This window comes from Rhinoderma darwinii, chromosome 1 (assembly GCF_050947455.1).
Source record: "Rhinoderma darwinii isolate aRhiDar2 chromosome 1, aRhiDar2.hap1, whole genome shotgun sequence".
NCBI lineage: Eukaryota > Metazoa > Chordata > Amphibia > Anura > Rhinodermatidae > Rhinoderma > Rhinoderma darwinii.
This window is the reverse complement of record NC_134687.1, coordinates 659,711,089-659,732,083: the sequence shown is the minus strand read 5'-3', so window position 1 is coordinate 659,732,083 and position 20,995 is coordinate 659,711,089. Positions and strand designations below refer to the sequence as shown.

Genomic DNA, 20,995 nt, shown 5'->3' with positions numbered 1-20,995 from the left:
ATGGTGCGGTTACAAAATAGAACTTGTCCCACAAAAAACAAGACCTTATACAGCTATGTCGACCAAAATAAAAAAGTTATAGCTCTATGAATGAGATGATGGAAAAACTTAATAGCTTGGTCATTAAGGCCTAAAATAGGCTGGTCATTAAGTGGTTAAAGTTTGTCAATAATAATTTTTTTATATCAATTTGCTTTTAGTGTTTTATTAAAAAACATATTTGTGTGTCTTTCACTATATTTGTGTGTTCGCATTCACTATGGAGTACACCGTCTGTTTGGGAAGGTTCAAATGGAAGTCTTCGGCCGAGCGACATCTGGCGCCATTTTCTTGTGGACCGGAAGCCGCGGCCGGACAGTAAGATTACTACTTCCGGTCGCGGCTTCTGGACATGTGTTCTGAAGCAAGCACTAGGAGCAGAGGGAGCAGACGGACCGGACATACCGGATTGAGCGGCGGCGGCAGAAGCAGGTAAGTTATGTCTGTGTATTCGCTCAAAAAATGGCGACACACAGTGTAGGTTTGAACATTCAATCCCCTCCTTTCTCCTGGCACTAGCCTGGATAAAGGAGGGGGGATTGTTTGAGGACGCTAGAGCGAGTGTGTCTTATAAAATTTTGCAGCATAAAGCAATGTGGTTGCTTTACCACATGCCAATGCTGCAATTTTGGGAATTGCTCCCTCTAGTGACCAGCACAGGGAAATGTTATAAATTAGAATCTAATTTATAATATTTCCTGACTCGTGAAAAAAGTTAAAAAATTAGAACAATGTTTAATCATTTATACACTAACAGTTTAACTATTTTGCTCTTATAGGTTTTCCCACATTCTAAACGAGATTATGGTTTCTACTTCATGTGAATTCTCTGCGGAGTTCCAAAATGTAAGTTGCTTTGTAAAACATCTTCCACATATAGAACATCAAAATTGCTTCTCCCCTGTATGGTTTCTCAGGTGAGCCCTAAGAATGCCTTTAGTAGTAAAACATTCTGAACACGAATATAATTTCTCTCCTGTGTGACTTCTCTTATGTACATTAAAGGAACAGTGTCACCAAATTTTTTTTTTTTATATCAGTTTTATGTTAGGGTTTTATTAAAAACGTTTATATTTATTTGTGTGTTTGTGTGTTACTTTTTTCTATTTTTACACTTTTTCTTCCCTATGGGGGCTGACATTTTTTTTCCATTTCTGTATGTGTCGATTAACGACACATACAGACATGGAATACGGCAGCTCCAGTCCCATAGGGAATGCGAACAAGGCCCGTTCCATCCACTATGGTGTACGCCGTGTGTGTGGGAACGGCGCATGCGCCGCTCCCACACAGTCCAATTTGAAATGCGCGCCATTTTCCTGTGGACCGGAAGTCGCGGCCGGACAGTAAGATTACTACTTCCGGTCGCAGCTTCCGGACTTGTGCACATGGAGCAGCGGCAGCAGACGGAGCGGACGGACCGGAGGGAGCGGCGGCGACTGGTGCAGGTAAGTGATTTCTATGTATGTTCGTGTTTCAGTGTGTTTTACTAGTGTATGTTAACCTTCTACACTGTGTGTTAGCTCAAAAAATGGCGACACACTGTGTAGGAGGTTAATCCGTTCAAACCCCTCGTTTCTCCCGGCACTAGCCAGGATAAAGGAGGGGGGGATTCTTAGGGCTCACTAGAGCGAGGGATTTTTTCCCAATTTTGCAGCATAAAGCAACGTGGTTGCTTTACCACATGCAATGCTGCAATTTTGGGAATTGCCCCATCTAGTGACCAGTGCTGGGAAATATTATAAATTGAATCCAATTTATAATATTTCCTGACTCGTGAAAAAAAATAAATAAATTAGAACAATGTTTAATCACCTACACACTGAATGTTTAACTAAAATAAAAAATGTTTTGCTGGCAACACATTCCCTTTAAGACTTGATTTATGTGTAAAACATTTCCCACATTCTGAACATGAATAAGGCTTCTCTCCTGTGTGACTTCTCTCATGTACAATAAGACTTGGTTTACATGTGAAACATTTCCCACATTCTGAACATGAATACGGCTTCTCTCATGTGTAACTAGACTTGATTTATTTGTAAAACATTTCCCACATTCTGAACATGAATACGGCTTCTCTCATGTGTAACTAGACTTGATTTATTTGTAAAACATTTCCCACATTCTGAACATGAATACGGCTTCTCTCATGTGTAACTAGACTTGATTTATTTGTAAAACATTTCCCACATTCTGAACATGAATACGGCTTCTCTCCTGTGTGACTTCTCTCATGTGTAACAAGATTTGATTTATATGTAAAACATTTCCCACATTCTGAACATGAATAAGGCTTCTCTCCTGTGTGACTTCTCTTATGTACAATAAGACTTGGTTTACATATAAAACCTTTCCCACATTCTGAACATGAATACGGCTTCTCTCCTGTGTGACTTCTCTTATGTCTAAAAAGACCTGCTATATCTGTAAAACATTTCCCACATTCTGAACATGAATACGGCCTCTCTCCTGTGTGAATTCTCTCATGTATAACAAGATGTGATTTTCGTGTAAAACATTTCCCACATTCTGAACATGAATACGGCTTCTCTCATGTGTAACTAGACTTGATTTATTTGTAAAACATTTCCCACATTCTGAACATGAATACGGCTTCTCTCATGTGTAACTAGACTTGATTTATTTGTAAAACATTTCCCACATTCTGAACATGAATACGGCTTCTCTCATGTGTAACTAGACTTGATTTATTTGTAAAACATTTCCCACATTCTGAACATGAATACGGCTTCTCTCCTGTGTGACTTCTCTCATGTGTAACAAGATTTGATTTATATGTAAAACATTTCCCACATTCTGAACATGAATAAGGCTTCTCTCCTGTGTGACTTCTCTTATGTACAATAAGACTTGGTTTACATATAAAACCTTTCCCACATTCTGAACATGAATACGGCTTCTCTCCTGTGTGACTTCTCTTATGTCTAATAAGACCTGCTATATCTGTAAAACATTTCCCACATTCTGAACATGAATACGGCCTCTCTCCTGTGTGAATTCTCTCATGTATAACAAGATGTGATTTTCGTGTAAAACATTTCCCACATTCTGAACATGAATACGGCTTCTCTCCTGTGTGACTTCTCTCATGTGTAGCTAGACTTGATATATCTGTAAAACATTTCCCACATTTTGAACATGAATACGGCTTCTCTCCTGTGTGACTTCTCTCATGTGTAGCTAGACTTGATATATCTGTAAAACATTTCCCACATTTTGAACATGAATACGGCTTCTCCCCTGTGTGACTTCTCTCATGTGTAACTAGATATGATTTATTTGTAAAACATTTCCCACATTCTGAACATGAATACGGCTTCTCTCCTGTGTGACTTCTCTCATGTGTAACTAGATATGATTTATTTGTAAAACATTTCCCACATTCTGAACATGAATACGGCTTTTCTCCTGTGTGACTTCTCTCATGTGTAACTAGACTTGATTTATTTGTAAAACATTTCCCACATTCTGAACATGAATACGGCTTTTCTCCTGTGTGACTTCTCTCATGTGTAACAAGATTTGATTTATATGTAAAACTTTTCCCACATTCTGAACATGAATAAGGCTTCTCTCCTGTGTGTCTTCTCTTATGTACAATAAGACTTGGTTTACATGTAAAACATTTCCCACATTCTGAACATGAATACGGCTTCTCTCCTGTGTGACTTCTCTCATGTGTAACAAGATTTGGTTTATATGTAAAACATTTCCCACATTCTGAACATGAATACGGCTTCTCTCCTGTGTGACTTCTCTTATGTACAATAAGACTTGTTTTACATGTAAAACATTTCCCACATTCTGAACATAAATACGGCTTCTCTCCTGTGTGACTTCTCTTATGTCTAATAAGACCTGATATATCTGTAAAACATTTCCCACATTCTGAACATGAATACGGCTTCTCTCCTGTGTGACTTCTCTTATGTCTAATAAGATTTGATTTATCTGTAAAACATTTCCCACATTCTGGACATGAATACGGCTTCTCTCCTGTGTGACTTCTCTCATGTGTAACTAGACTTGATTTATTTATAAAACATTTCCCACATTCTGGACATGAATACGGCTTCTCTCCTGTGTGACTTCTCTCATGTCTAACAAGGTTTTCTCCTGAAGACTGCTGCATCATATCTTCATCTTCTACTTTATCATTTAGCAATAACGTGAAGTTTCCCTCAGAGTTCTTACTGGGATTTTCTGTTAGGATTAAAAAAAAATTGTGATTTTGTTTCACAATAGAAAAGTTGAAAATTTATAACATTCGTTTTAGGCTGGAAACACACATGTAGTGTTTTGAGCCAAAGTCAGAAGTGGATCAAGCAGGGAGAAGTTTAAGCTAAGCCTTTTGTCTCCATTCCAGCCTTATAACGCTTTGTATAACACTTTAAAATAAATCCACTCAGTCCTCCACTATTAATTTATTACACAAAGCTTGACTTACTAAAGTTTTCTTTTTTGAAAAGCAGAACCTTGTCTGACAATGAAGCCTGTTTTCTGCTAACATATCCCCTTTAGGACGCAGCCTGTTTTGGCCTTGTGGCACAGCCGATTTTTTCAAATCTGACATGTGTCACTTTATGTAGTAATAACTCCAGAATGCTTTTACCTATCCAAGCGATTCTGAGATTGTTTACTCGTGACATATTTTACTTTATGATAGTGGAAAAATTTGGTCGATAAATTCAATATTTATTCGTGAAAAACACCAAAATGTAGAGAAAATTTGCAAAAATGTGCATTTTTCTAAATTTAAATGTATCTGCTTGTAAAACCGATCGTAATACCACACAAAATAGTCACTAGTTACCATTTCCCATATGTGTACTTTATATTTACATCGTTTTATTTTTCTAGGTCGTTACAAGGCTTAGAACTTTAGCAGCAATTTCTCACATTTTCAAGAAAATTTCAAAAGGCTGTTTTTATAGGGGCCAGTTCAGTTCTGAAGTGGTTTTGAGGGCCTTATATATTAGAATACCCCAATAAATTACCCCATTTTAAAAACTGCACCCCTCAAAGTATTCAAAACAGCATTCAGAAAGTATTTTAACCCTTTAGGCATTTCACAGGAAATAAAGCAAAGTAGAGGGGAAATGTACAAATTTCTCCTTTTTTTGCCGAAATTTATTTGTAATAAAAAAAAATTGTGTAACACAGAAGGTTTTACCAGAGAAATGCAACTCAATATTTATTGCCCAGGTCCTGCAGTTTTTAGGAATATCCCACATGTGGCCCTAATGGACAGAAACACCGGCCTCAGAAGCAAAGAAGCACCTAGTGGATTTTGGGGCCTGCTTATATTTAGATTATATTTTAGGCACCATGTCGAGTTTGAAGAGGTCTTGTGGTGCCAAAACAGTGGAAACTCCCCAAAAGTGACCCCATTTTGGAAACTAGACCCCTCAGGGAATTTATCTAGGGGTATAGTAGGCACTTTGACCCCACAGGTATTTTGATATATTTATTGTAGTTAGTCTGTGAAAATGAAAATCTACTTTTTTTCTGAAATAACAGACATTTTTAATATTTACAAGGAATAAAGAAGAAAATTCAACCCAACATTTGTAAAGCATCTTCTCCCGATTACGGAAATACCCCATATGTGGTAATAAACGACTGTTTGGACCCACGGCAGCGCTCAGAAGGGAGGGAGCGCCATTTGGATTTTGGAGCACAGATTTTGCTGGATTGATTTTCAGTGCCATGTCGCGATTGCAACCCCCTGGAGGGAACAAAATAGTGGAAACCCCCCAAAAGTGACCCCATTTTGGAAACTAGACCCCTCAAGGAATTTCTCTAGGGGTATAGTAAGCATTTATACCACACAGGTCTTTTGCAGAATTTAGTAGAATTAGGCCTTGAAAATGAATATAAACATTTTTGTCCACTAAAATGTTTAATTTTTTCATCTTCACAAGGCATAAAGGAGAAAAAGTCGCCCTAAATTTGTAGCGCAATCTCTCCCGAGTGTGACAATACCCCACATGTGGTGGTAATTTATTTTTTTAATAGAAATTAATTAACCTTTGCAGGACTGATCCTTTTTTGCTTTTCCATTTTAGTTTTTCACTCCCCGCCTTCCAAATGCCATAACTTTTTTATTTTTCCATGAATTGAGCGGTTTGAGGGCTTATTTTTGGCAGGACGAGCTGTAGTTTTTATTGCTACCATTTTTTAGTATATGCAAATTTTTGATCACTTATTACATTTTATTTAGAGCTTTAGTGGCCAAAAACAGTGATTTTGGCGTTTTAAATTCTTTATTTCTTACGGCGTTCACAATGCGCTATACACGACAATTGTACTTTATTCTGCGGGTCGGTACGATTACGGCGATACCATATGTATATAGATTTTTTTTATGTTTTGCAGCGTTTGCACAATAAAATCACTTCTTTATAAAATTTATTTTCTGTATCACCATATTCTGAGAGCCGTAACTTTTTTATTTTTCAGTCAAAAAAGCTGTGTAAGGGCTTGTTTTTTGCGGGACGGGTTGTAGTTTTTATTGGTACTATTTTCGGGTACATGCGACTTTTTGATAACTTTTTATTCTATATTTTAGGAGGGGTGGTGACCAAAAAATAGTGATTCTGGCAAAGTTTTATGTTTGTTTTTTTTGCGGCGTTCACCGTGCGGTAAAAATAACATTATAGTGTTACAGATTGGGTCGTTACGAACGTGGTGATACCAAATATGTGTACTGTTTTTTAACGGTTTAATTTTTTTCCTATAATAAAGAGACTTATTATAGGAAAAAAAAATCTTTTATTTTTACACTTTTGTAAACCATTTTTATTGACTTTTTTTTTTTATTTTTTACACTTTCTTTTTTTTACCTGCAGCTCTGATCGCTGCTAGACTACATTACACTACCTAGGTAGTGTAACGTATTCCAACTGTCAGTGGGACGTCACAGTCACTCTGACAGTTAGGGTATGTTCACACACACTATTTACGGATGTAATTCGGGCGTTTTAACCCCCGAATTATGTACGAAAATGCGCCTCAATAGCGTTGGCAAACATCTGCCCATTGAAAGCAATGGGCTGACGTTTGTCTGTTCACACGAGGCGTATATTTACGCGTCGCTGTCAAAAGACAGCGCGTAAATACACGCCCGCGCCAAAGAAGTGTCCTGTCACTTCTTGGGACGTAATTGGAGCAGTTATTCCACTGACTCCAATGAAAAGCAGCGCCAATTAAGTCCGTAATGGACGCGGCCTTCAAGCACCTGCACATGCCGTTACGACTGAAATTACGGGGATGTTTTCTCCTGAAAACATCCCCGTAATTTCAGCCGTTATGGACGCTGTCGTGTGAACATACCCTAAGTCTATGAGGACTAGCCAGAGGCTGATCCTCATAGGCTTGCATAGATGGCAGACCCGGGGACAGTTGTCTGGCCCCCGGGTGCCATCACAAGCATCAGCAGCCCCAACAATTGCATGGGGGCTGCTGATGTGCTACAAACCCTGTACATGCGGGGATCGCAATCGAGCCCCGCATGTAACGGGTTAATTGCCGAAATCAGCGGCAATGAGCCGCTGATCGGCAACTAGTGGAGTGTCGGCTGTCAGGGACAGCTGACCTCCCGATTCCCGATGCACACTGTCACAGACACTGACATCGACAGTGTGAATCGCGTACGGCAGTGACGTCCTGTCACTCTGACAGGAAGTTTATCAGGAGGCTGATCCTGATTGGCTTCCGTACATGGCAGACACGGAGGCCATTACTTGGCCTCCGATCGTCATGCTAGCCATCTGCAAACCTCACGATTTCATCGTGAGGTCTGCCGATGAGCTAGAAACCCCTGAATACGGTGATTGCAATCAATCACTGCAATCAAGGGGTTAACTGCCGATATCAGTGGAAATAAGCCGCTGATCGGCATACAGTGGAGTGTCAGCTGTCAGGGACAGCTGGCCTCCCGGTTCCCGTTGCACACTGTCGCCGACATTGTGAACCGGGAACTTCGCAGTAACTGTACGTCCCTGTGCCTTAAGACACTGGCCGCATGGACGTACAGTTGCGTCCTCGTGCACCCTGGGGTTAAATACTAATGAGGCATACACAATCTTAACTTAATATTGTTACAGACAGTCTAATATTGCCCGCAGTCTACATTTAACAAGATAATGTGTCATGAGACAAATCACAAATCTAAGGCTGAATTCACGGACATGATAATGAGGTCTGCAAGTCCGAATGGCTTAACAGTCACCGGATCTCAATTTTATAGAACATCTGTGGGATGCAGTGGAATAGACAGAGTGAAGTTATCAATCAGAATCTGTAATAAAGGTTTCCAGTACATAGTAATATCATTCCACTAAGAATTCAGGCTGTTCTAAGGGGAAAGAGGGTCCTATCAAGTACTGATAATGTGAACCTAATGAAATGAAGTGGCCTCATTGAAATTTTAGTCATGTGACAATTTAATAGAAAATTGTTGTTCTGTTCCTCTGCCAACCTATATTTATTTGGTCTTGTTTTTCTCAGAACATATAGGGCTTCGACGTTGTGTAATAAAACAAGTGATATATTTAACTGGGATGGAGTGGGAGAGTCGGAGAGGAGGAAACTCAGCAGGATGTTTTAAAACGTCCCTGCAGAGATAGGTGTGGACCACCAGGACATTTATAATCTATGGGCAGTCAGCAACTGGTTAAAATAGGTTCTAATAATCATGGATCTGTTTGTTTTAATCCAATATAAAAACCACATCTTTAACCCCTTAATGACCGGGCCTGAAAAGACCTTAATGACAAGCTCAATTTTTCTGTTTTTGCCTCTCTGCGTTTCAGCAGCCATAACTTTTTTATTTTTTCATTGACGTGGCTGTATGAGGCCTTGTTTTTTGCGAGAGAAATAGTATTTTTTTTTTCCCCACAGTTTGGGGGTAAAAATAATTTTTTTTACGGCGTGAATATAGGAAAAAGCTATTCTCGGAATAGTTTTGTTTCTTTTTTATCCCCTTCACGTTTCACGCTAAATAACCCATTAGATTAATTCTTCAGGTTATTACGGTCGTGTAGATACCCAATATGTGTAGGTTTTCTGTTTTTATTTAGTGTAGGGGGCAATAAAATGTATTTGATGCAAAATAAAGCCTCTTTTTGGGACTTCTTTTATTTGTTTTGTTACTTTTTTTTTTTAATCCCATCAAGGGATAACTTTATTTGTAACTTTTATTTTTAATGTATTAGCATACTCCTGTACGCAAATACATTACACTGTGTCACTATGACACAGGCTGCTGATCGGGCAGCACATAGTGTGCCCGAACAGCAGGCAAACAGAACAGACAGCCCTGGGGTCCTTTGTAGGTCCCCAGGGCTGACTGCAGAGGGATTCCCCGGTGTTTGATCGCATCACCGGAATCCCGGTGATGCAATCAAAGAGGGGAATTCCCTTTGATCATGCCGCGGTTACGGACCGCGGTAATCAAAGGGTTAAACAGCTGGGGTCCGAATGTTTTCCGACCCCAGCTGTGTACAGGAAGGGTGTCGCAAATTTTATTTTTTTTATATCAATTTCCTTTTAGTGTTTTATTAAAAAATGTTTTATTTGTGTGTTTGTGTTTTACTTTTTTTTTTTTTTTCTAACTTTTTCTTGTCTATGGGGGCTGCCATTTTTTTTTTCATCTCTGTATGTGTTGATTAACGACACATACAGACATGGAATACGGCACATACAGCCCCATAGTGAATGCGAACGGGAGCCGTTCCATTCACTATGCTGTACGCCGTCTGTGTGGGAACGGCGCATGCGCCGCTCCTACACAGTCCAAATGGAAGGTCTTCGGCCGAGCAACATCCGGCGCCATTTTCTTGTGGACCGGAAGCCGCGGCCGGACAGTAAGATTACTACTTCCGGTCGCGGCTTCCGGACATGTGTTCTGATGCAAGAACTAGGAGCGGAGGGAGCAGATGGAGCGGACGGACCGGAGGGAGCGGCGGCGGCAGGAGCAGGTAAGTTATTTCTGTGTATGTACGTGTTTTTCAGTGTGTGATTACTACTGTATGCAAGCCTACTACACTGTGTATTCGCTCAAAAAATGGCGACACACAGTGTAGGAGGTTTGAACATTCAATCCCCTCCTTTCTCCTGGCACTAGCCAGGATAAAGGAGGGGGGATTGTTTGAGGACGATAGAGCGAGTGTGTCTTATCAAATTTTGCAGCATAAAGCAATGTGGTTGCTTTACCACATGCCAATGCTGCAATTTTGGGAATTGCTCCATCTAGTGACCAGCACTGGGAAATGTTATAAATTAGAATCTAATTTATATTTCCTGACTCGTGAAAAAATTAAAAAAACTTAGAACAATGTTTAATCATTTATACACTAACTGTTTAACAAAAACTATACCCAAATTATAAAACTATTATGTAATTTATCCCACACGGTGAACGCACAAAAAAAACAAAACAATATGAAAAATATAATACCAGGATCGTTGTTTGTAAGTCACATCTCCTCCTAAATATTGACGAAAAACTGATATTTACACCAAAATAGAACCAATATAAATGACAGCCAGTCCTGCAAAAAAAATGCCCTGACACAGCTTTGTCGACGCAAAAATAAAAAAAGTTATGGATCTTAGAATATGGCGGCGCAGAAAACAAATGGTTTTTTTTTTTTGTTTCTTTTTAGAAAGTGATTTTATTGTGCAAAAGCTGGAATACTTAAAAAAACTATATATACCGTTGGTATTGCCGTAAGCTGGAATACTTAAAAAAACTATATATACCGTTGGTATTGCCGTAATTGTATCGACCCCGCAGAATAAAGTTAACATGTCATTTATGGCTGCACGGCGAATGCTGGAAAAAAACCAAAACAAAAGATTCCATAATGTTTTTGATAATTTTCCTCGGGCAAAAATTTTTAATAAAGTGATCAAAAAGTTGCATGTGACCGAAAATGGTACCAATAAAATCTACATCTTGTCCTGCAAAAAACAAGCCCTCACACATCTCTAACAACCGAAAAATAAAAAAAGTTATGGCTCTAGAAATGCGTAGAGTAAAAAACAGCTTGATGTGGAGGAACATTCCTTCCTGTAGCAAAACATAAAAAACTGTATCACTTTTGTAACGCCGTAAACGTACTGACCCGCCAAATAAAGTTAACGTCATTTATACTGTACAGCAACCACCGTAAAGAAAAATAAGGAAAATAGTTTTTTGGTCCCTAGCCTCCCAGAAATTGGAACCAATAAAAACTACAGATCGTCCCGCACAAAAAGGCCCTGATACGGTTACGTGAATAGAAAAAACAAGAAGTTATGGCACTAGTAAGGCGGTGCTGAAAAAACATTGTGATGTGCAGGCCAGAGGGGAACTTTCCTTCAGTTTCTAGAAGTGGTTATCAAGGATCTAGTATTGGAGGACCAGGAAGGGGAGGGCCATAGTACATCTGCCGGTAGCGAGGGCGCCCGTATTATACCAGGGCAACACTTTTCCTGCAAAATTTTCCAAATTACAAAGGAGAAAAAGTCCCAAAAATGGCACTACCAAGCAAAATCCACGCTCCAAAAACTGATCTAAAACTACAATCTTAATACTAATTAATTCAGCAAAAATAACCTTTGGGGTCAAAATTCTCACTATACCCCTAGATGAATTCCTCAAGGGGTGTAGTATCCCAAATGGAGTCACTTTTGGGGGGCTTCCACTGTACTGGTACTACAGGGGCTCTGCAAATATGACATGGCGCCAAGAAACCAATCCAGCAAAATCTACATTCCAAAATCCAAATGGCGCACCTTCCTTTCTAAGCCCTACAGTCTGCCCAAACAGCAGTTTATGAGCACATATGGGGTGTTGTCGTACTCGGGAGAAATTGCTTTACGAACGTTGAGGTTCTTTTTCTCCTTTTATTCCTTGTGGAAATGAAAACAATTTGAGCTAAAACTACGTCTTATAAGGAAGAAAAAATATTTTTCATTTTCACTGCCCAATTCTAATAAAATCTAATGTCTTAATTTCTTGTGAGGTGTAGTTTCCAAAATGGTGTATTTTTGGGGTTTTCCTATGTTTTGGCACCACAAGACCTCTTTAAACCTGACATAGTGCCTAAAATATAATCTAATAAAAAGAAAGCCCCAAAATCCAAAAAAAGCATTAAAATGTAATTTAAAAACCAAATACAATTTTGAAATGTCACCTTCACTTTGCTGTCATTCCTGTGAAACGCCTAAATGGTTAAAAACCTGCTGTTTTGAATACTTTTAGGGGTGCAGATTTTAAATGGGGTGATTTATGGGGGTTTCTAATATATAGGCCCCCTCAAAGCCACTTCAGAATTGAACTGGTCCCTAAAAAAACACAGGCTTTTGATTTTTTTTTTGAAAATGTGAGAAATTGCTAAACTTATAAGCCTTGTAAGATTTTTCTGCTGCCCTGCACTTTTAAACCCCCTGGATAGCAGGGGCTGTGTCCTGCACAACCAATCTTCCCAGCACACCTCAGGCGCGCTCCCAATCTTCCCAGCACACCTCAGGCGCGCTCCCAATCTTCCCAGCACACCTCAGGCGCGCTCCCAATCTTCCCAGCACACCTCAGGCGCGCTCCCAATCTTCCCAGCACACCTCAGGCGCGCTCCCAATCTTCCCAGCACACCTCAGGCGCGCTCCCAATCTTCCCAGCACACCTCAGGCGCGCTCCCAATCTTCCCAGCACACCTCAGGCACGCTCCCAATCTTCCCAGCACACCTCAGGCGCGCTCCCAATCTTGCCAGCACACCTCAGGCACGCTCCCAATCTTGCCAGCACACCGCAGGCGCGCTCCCAATCTTGCCAGCACACCGCAGGCGCGCTCCCAATCTTGCCAGCACACCGCAGGCGCGCTCCCAATCTTCCCAGCTCACCTCAGGCGCGCTCCCAATCCTTCCCAGCACACCGCAGGCGCGCTCCCAATCTTCCCAGCTCACCTCAGGCGCGCTCCCAATCTTCCCAGCACACCTCAGGCGCGCTCCCAATCTTCCCAGCTCACCTCAGGCGCGCTCCCAATCTTCCCAGCACACCTCAGGCGCGCTCCCAATCTTCCCAGCACACCTCAGGCGCGCTCCCAATCTTCCCAGCACACCTCAGGCGCGCTCCCAATCTTCCCAGCACACCTCAGGCGCGCTCCCAAACTTCCCAGCACACCTCAGGCGCGCTCCCAATCTTGCCAGCACACCGCAGGCGCGCTCCCAATCTTCCCAGCACACCTCAGGCGCGCTCCCAATCTTCCCAGCTCACCTCAGGCGCGCTCCCAATCTTCCCAGCTCACCTCAGGCGCGCTCCCAATCTTCCCAGCACACATCAGGCGCGCTCCCAATCTTCCCAGCACACCTCAGGCGCGCTCCCAATCTTCCCAGCACACCTCAGGCGCGCTCCCAATCTTCCCAGCACTACTGACTACTTCCGGTCATGTGATTAGAAGCAAGCACTAGGAGCGGACGGACCGGCGGCAGCAGGAGCAGGTAAGTTATTTCTGTGTATGTAAGTGTTTTACTGTGTGATTACTACTGTATGCAAGGCTACTACACTGTGTATTAGCTCAAAAAATGGCGACACACAGTGTAGGAGGTTTGAACATTCAATCCCCTCCTTTCTCCCGGCACTAGCCAGGATAAGTGAGGGGGGATTCTGAGAGCTCACTAGAGCGAGTGTGTTTTCTCAAATTTTGCAGCATAAAGCAATGGGGTTGCTTTACCACATGCCAATGCTGCAATTTTGGGAATTGCTCCATCTAGTGACCAGTACTGGGAAATTTTATAAATTAAAATCTAATTTATAATATTTCCTGACTCGTGAAAAAATGTAAAAAATTAGAACAATGTTTAATCACCTACACACTAACTGTTTAACTAAAAAAAAAACTCCCAATTCACTTTCTAAATTCATTATTACTGACCTCTGGTAACACCTCCTGGAATTTCCTCCTCCACTTCACTCTTACACGGGTGATCGCCCCTCACCCGCTCTTCTTCATCCTCCGCTTTATTATTAGTCAGATCTTCCCCCTGATTTCACATATGTAACAATTCAGTACAATACAGCAGAGAGTGCGAAGAATCTAACAGATCAACATAAGAAACCACCAAAATCTATGACCCCATCTATGACCGCAGGACCATAAAGCTCCACACCCCCCTATATAGATGTGGTATAGGGCTCAGCTTCATCTACCTGATGATTCTCTGGGACATTGTGATTTTCCTGTGGAGAGTCCTGGGAATACAGAGGACTGGGACATCTCTCTGGTGGATTTCTCCTACTCGATCCATCTGTAGGAAACACACAGTGACTGAATACATGACTACTGTATATCTGTCTATATATCAGACACTTCTCTCTACACTTCTAGGTTTACTGATCAGAGCCGAGATTACAATGTTGAGGTCCTCACTACCGGTGCCGATGTTCTTGCACCTTGTAAGCCGCAGACCTAAAGTAGACTGTGACCTACCAGAGTGAACGGCGGGACGCTAATGGCTCCCTGCTCCGCCATAGTATTTAACTGTATCTGTGTCCTGTGGATACACATGAAAGTGGCGGGACACAGGGCGCCTCTATATCGAGAGTTCCCTACAACCAAAAAAACACTGTCTGGGAGTTACCTGATTATTAGCCTCTTACAGCCTGTGTACACCTCTGTAGGCAATATTGTCTATACATTATTATTAACCCCTTCACGACAGCCATACGGCTATATACGTTCCAACTGCTGATGCCCCGGGCAGTTGGCACATATATAAACGTTGGCAGTATGGAACAGAATTTAGTGTGTGCAGCGCTGCACTTTCATGTCTGCCGGCTCTCTCCACAAGTGCAAGAACATCTCCCCCTTAGTTTCATCAAACTTAGATGCCAAACCCCAGCAGATAGCACCTTAACCCCCCTGTAGAATGTGCCACACACCCCTGTAGACAACGCCACCTCCCCTGTAAACAGCGCCACTGAAGCTCCCTCTAGGAGCGGAATCCCTTGCCAGACTATTGCTATCATTTTTGTCCGGGAATTGTGTTCCTAGAGGGAGCCCCTGAAGTCTCAGTCCATATATGGACAGGGACAGTGATGCCAGGGACTGCTCCAGGAGTGGAATCTACAGCCTATTTAAGAGAGGATCATTTCTAAAATCGGACATGCCACTTTAAGGGCATGTGCACACGGGGCGGATAAGCTGTAGATTTTCTACAAAGTATTTCATTGCGGGAAAATCTGCAGCGTGTTACAGCAGCAGCAATGAGGATGAGATTTCAACAAATATCATCCACAAGCAGCGGAAAAAACACGCAGAAAAGAAGTGCGGTGCAGATTCTCAATCTACAACATGTCAATATCTCTTGTGAAAATGCTGCGGAATCTCCACACAGAAAATCCGGTCCGAAGTTCCGCAGTGTATACACGGTTATACTGACATTATATAGAAAACTATTATACTGCCGGAGTGTGCCGATGATAATACACGTCATGTAGAAAGACGATTATCGGCACTCCGGCAGTATAATAGTTTCCTATATAATGTCAGTATAACCGGAGGTTCTCTTTAATATTACAAGTTATGGTACTAGATTCTGGAGATGGGACGGTGATCCGGGGATTTATTGTGATTTCCAGATTTGGAGTCGGGGGAGGAGTTTTTCCCTAATGAGACAATTGTCATCCTCCTCATGGGGGGTTTTATCTTCCTCTGGATCGACACGGTCGGATTATAGGTCGGACTTGATGGACTTGTGACTTTTTTCCTCCTTAGTAACTATATAACACAGAATGTATGGGAAGGTTGTAACGATCGGTAACTTCTCTTGTTTTCGGTCTGTTTCATTAGTCTATATAAACCTTCTTAAATGGTGATTATTAAAGTTAGTTTTTAGTCTCTACCCTTTACTAATCCCTTTATATGAGTCTTGAGGACACTATTTTTTCTTAAATGATTTTCAGCCATTATCGGAGACCTGCAGAAGTTCTTCGTTTGTGATCTACTAGTCTAAAGCCGGTCATACACTCTAGATGTCAGGTGAACCAGCGTTCCTCCCTCCTCCATGTACATGAACGCTCGGTCGGGTGTGTATGTGTCTTCAATAGGGGAAAGTCGATGCCAAACTCCTCTGATAGTGACTTATCTACTAACAAAAGGATCCGGAATGTTGAAATTCCACAGCCCGATCCTTCTCTCTCCCGACATCTGACCTCCGGGGAGAGTTGGGAGGTCGCCATATACATTAGAAAGTCAGCAGGTCCGGGCGACATACATCTAATGTGTATGACCAGCTTAGCACACTGGTGGAGAGTGATGACCGGCAGTAACATACACCTGGTACGACTGCCCATCCTCCGCACTACAGATGAGCGGCATGTCACAGAATATGATTGTGTTGTTCCTCCCCACAAATGTGTAAAGTAATGGCCCCCACATCACAGATCTCCAGCAGCTAATCTCAATGTCTGTGGGGGGCTGATATTAACCCCTTCCATCATTGCTCCTTACATGTTCTGCACGGACAGGAGGTAAAGCAAGGATCGTGTGTTTGGAGCTCAGGCATCGGCCCCCAAGAAACGTCTGTCACATCCTCAGATTGTATCAGCAGAACCACAAAGGAAAACCTGTCAATCATTCTGAGTGGGCGGGGGATGCAGGACTCACAGGATTTCTCTAGGATTCCTGGCAGCATATAGAAGGGAACCTGTCAGTAGGTTTGCAGCCACTGAACCCCCAGCATCTCGTTATGTAGATGGAGTTTAGTGTTCCAAACCTGCCCACGTCCAAACCCTCCGTTTCAGCAAAAGAAGTTACACGTTACTGAGAGAAGTCCGGGAGAGGAGTCCGGCGGGAATGAGAGCATGAACATTACACACATGAAGCCGAGGACGGTGCACCTCGCTTTACTGCGCTCGTACAGTGTGCTGCTCTGGGCTTCATTTGTGGCAAAGACAAAATCTGTCTGGTGAATGGAGCGCTCTGGATTTATTGGACATATACAGGAAACATAAGGCTCTAACGTGATGTGAAAAGAGACGAAATTGTGGAGCTCCTACATTACACGTCATTGTACACACGTGTATATGTACTGAACATGACGATATTAAGACTTCAATATGGCCGCCAGTCCAGCCTGTGCCCCCAGTAATGGCCAATATATATATATATATATATATATATATATCTCTGTCTCTTCTCACCCTGTGATGTGCGCGGCCGGTAGTCCTCCATCATGACCTCCTCGTACAGATCCTTGTGTCCTTCTAGATACTCCCACTCCTCCATGGAGAGATAGACAGTGACATCCTGACACCTTATAGGAACCTGACACATACAATGATACAGTCATCACCCAGACACCTCCAGTGCGGTTACTGTAGAATTTCCCAGCATTCCCAGCAGTGTCACCTCTCCAGTCAGCAGCTCAGTCATCTTGTAGATCAGTTCTAAGATCTTCTTCTCATGTATCCGGGAGTGAGGGGGAGGCTCTGTGATGGGGCTCTGACTACTGCTCCATCCTCCTGACTCCTGGATGATGGGAGTCGTACAGTCACCCGATGTCTTCTTCACTATTGTGTACTCCTGTGTATGGAGAGAGACACTTAGGCTATGTTCACACAGAGTACTTTGCAGGAGGAATATCTGCCTCAAAATTCCGTTTGGAAGTTTGAAGCAGATTTACCTCTCCCTGCACGCCGATTTTCGCTGAGTTTTTCGCCCGCGGCCATTGAGCGCCGCAGGCATAAAACACCGCGAAATACGCTCTCTCTGCCTCCCATTGAAGTCAATGGAATGTCAGAGGCGGAACTGCCCGAAGATAGGCAGTTTTACTGCTTGCGGGAAAAAGACGCCGACGCCTCCCATTGAAATCAATGGGAGGCATTTTCGGGCCGTTTTTGCGACGCGGTTTCCGCGTCAAAAAACTCGGCAAAATACTCAGTGTGAACATAGCCTTAGAGAACTGAACACAGTATTCCTCCCTCAGTAGAGAGAGGGAGATTGTGACCCCGCTGTATAGAGCTCTAGTGACCCCACATCTGTAATACTGGAGACCTCACCTACAAAAAGACATTGAGAAAATAGAACGAGGACAAAACTAAAAAGGAAATAATATTGGGGGGACTAGATGGACCATGTGCTCTCCTCCTGCCGTCATCTTCTATGTTTCTATATAGATGTCATCCTGATCCTCCTGATTCCTTGTCATTCTGATTGCTCTACAACATTACTATTGCTGCATTGGTGACATGACACATAACTGACCATATTGGTGGCTGATCTTCAGCTTTTCTGCTGGTGGCTTCTTGACGTCACTTGGAAGGTCTGGACGCTGTTATACAGGACACTGGATTCTTCCTATTACTTCCTATTATGTACTGTCCCTTCCCTATGTGTGACTTGTTCTATAATGTAGAAAAGTTTACCTCTCCGCTCAACAGGTAGATGATCTCCAAGGTGAAGTCTAATATTCTTCTGCTCATCTCATTCCTGTCCTTGTCCATCCTTGGTGGGTCACTCAGGAGAAGGAACGTTGTGGAGGAGAAGATGAGAAAACTGGAGGATCTGGAGGATCTAGTACTGCAGACGTCTTTATGAAGAAAGGAGAAGATGGGAATCATACAGGGGACAACATCATGTGTGACATACAGAACCTCACTTATTCATCATTGAGAGAAACATCTTCTCAGAGCCGTCACCACATGGAATAAAGGGGTATTCCCAACACGGACATTTCTCCACAAGATATGCCAGAAATGTCTGATAGATGCGGCTCCACCTCTGGGTGGCCTTGTTAGGTGGTTCCTGTAACTCCTATAGAAGTGAATGGAGAGACACAATCTGCTCAGGTCCTCCTGCTATATAATATGCTGCCAACAGATCAGACTGGTGGTCAATGTGACAGATGTCCTTTATGAATTAATACACCCCTAATATAAGTTTTTACAGATATTGGAAGTTACCCCTGAGATCCTGGATCTTCAGAGACATCTACAATTCGTATTTATTACTGTATTCCCCTCTTCCTTGTAGATTGTTTTACCGGATAGTAACTTTGTTCACATCTGAATGACAGAAACTAACCACGGTTCATGGAAACCAGCCGCCCAGTGTGTTCGAATGGTAGGTCGCGGCCGTCATGTGTGTATGTACGGAAGGTCCCAGCTGACCAGTGTGTACGTATGGAAAGTCCCCGCAGTGAAGTGTGAGGAAGAAGCATGTATTGTGCGGTGTGTGCAGGATCTCTGCATTATCTTATCACTTAGGAGACTTCTGTAAAGTGTGACCTGTCCTCCGCCTTCTACATTACTCTGTGCTCCTCCTTCTAGACCTGTCCTTCTCCTTCTACATTACTCTGTGCTCCTCCTTCTAGACCTGTCCTCCGCCTTCTACATTACTCTGTGCTCCTCCTTCTAGACCTGTCCTCCTTCTACATTACTCTGTGCTCCTCCTTCTAGACCTGTCCTCTGCCTTCTACATTACTCTGTGCTCCTCCTTCTAGACCTGTCCTTCTACATTACTCTGTGCTCCTCCTTCTAGACCTGTCCTCTGCTTCTACATTACTTTGTGCTCCTCCTTCTAGACCCGTCCTCTGCTTCTACATTACTCTGTGCTCCTCCTTCTAGACCCGTCCTCTGCTTCTACATTACTCTGTGCTCCTCCTTCTAGACCCGTCCTCCACCTTCTACATTACTCTGTCCTCCTCCTTCTAGACCTGTCCTCTGCTTCTACATTACTCTGTGCTCCTCCTTCTAGACCTGTCCTCTGCTTCTACATTACTCTGTGCTCCTCCTTCTAGACCTGTCCTCTGCTTCTACATTACTCTGTGCTCCTCCTTCTAAACCTGTCCTCTGCTTCTACATTACTCTGTGCTCCTCCTTCTAGACCTGTCCTCTGCTTCTACATTACTCTATGCTCCTCCTTCTAGACCCGTCCTCTGCTTCTACATTACTCTGTGCTTCTCCTTCTAGACCCGTCCTCTGCTTCTACATTACTCTGTGCTCCTCCTTCTAGACCTGTCCTCTGCTTCTACATTACTCTGTGCTCCTCCTTCTAGACCTGTCCTCCGCCTTATACATTACTCTGTGCTCCTACTAGACCTGTCCTCTGCTTCTACATTACTCTGTGCTCCTCCTTCTAGATCTGTCCTCTGCTTCTACATTACTCTGTGCTCCTCCTTCTAGACCTGTCCTCTGCGCTCCTCCTTCTAGATCGGTCCTCTGCTTCTACATTACTCTGTGCTCCTCCTTCTAGACCTGTCCTCCGCCTTATACATTACTCTGTGCTCCTCCTTCTAAACCTGTCCTCTGCTTCTACATTACTCTGTGCTCCTTCTAGATCTGTCCTCTGCTTCTACATTACTCTGTGCTCCTCCTTCTAGACCTGTCCTCTGCTTCTACATTACTCTGTGCTCCTCCTTCTAGATCGGTCCTCTGCTTCTACATTACTCTGTGCTCCTCCTTCTAGATCTGTCCTCTGCTTCTACATTACTCTGTGCTCCTCCTTCTAGACCTGTCCTCTGCTTCTACATTACTCTGTGCTCCTCCTTCTAGACCTGTCCTCTGCTTCTACATTATTCTGTGCTCCTCCTTCTAGACATGTCCTCCACCTTCTACAGTACTCTGTGCTCCTCAATCTAAACCTGTCCTCTGCTTCTACATTATTCTGTGCTCCTCCTTCTAGACATTTCCTCTGCTTCTTCATTACTCTGTGCTCCTCCTTCTAGACCTGTCCACCACCTACGACACAGTAGACCACACCCTCCTGATACAAATTCTCTATTCCCTTGACATCACAGACTTGGCCCTCTCCTGGATCTCCTCATACCTTACCAAATAAACATTAATATCTCACACTAGCACACCACCTCGTCGTCCCACCCTCTGTCTGTTAGTGTCCTATGACCCTTAGTCTTCTCCATCTAAACTTTTGGTCAAATTTACCGC

At 42.8% G+C, this 20,995-nt stretch overlaps 1 protein-coding gene across 1 annotated transcript in view; it reads right to left on the bottom strand.

Moving 5' to 3' along the window:
• Positions 1-1,857: 1,857 nt before the first annotated feature.
• Positions 1,858-20,995, bottom strand: part of LOC142664471 (uncharacterized) — a 30,064-nt gene continuing 10,926 nt past the window's right edge. Inside the window, exons 2-8 of the mRNA XM_075843552.1 lie at positions 18,476-18,639; positions 17,460-17,633; positions 17,252-17,375; positions 14,258-14,355; positions 13,983-14,091; positions 2,755-4,266; positions 1,858-2,550 (exon numbers count right to left, since the gene is read on the bottom strand). Coding sequence (XP_075699667.1) covers positions 2,132-2,550; positions 2,755-4,266; positions 13,983-14,091; positions 14,258-14,355; positions 17,252-17,375; positions 17,460-17,633; positions 18,476-18,553 — 2,514 coding nt within the window. The 5' untranslated portion in view covers positions 18,554-18,639 and the 3' untranslated portion in view covers positions 1,858-2,131. The remainder of the gene's footprint in view (positions 2,551-2,754; positions 4,267-13,982; positions 14,092-14,257; positions 14,356-17,251; positions 17,376-17,459; positions 17,634-18,475; positions 18,640-20,995) is intronic.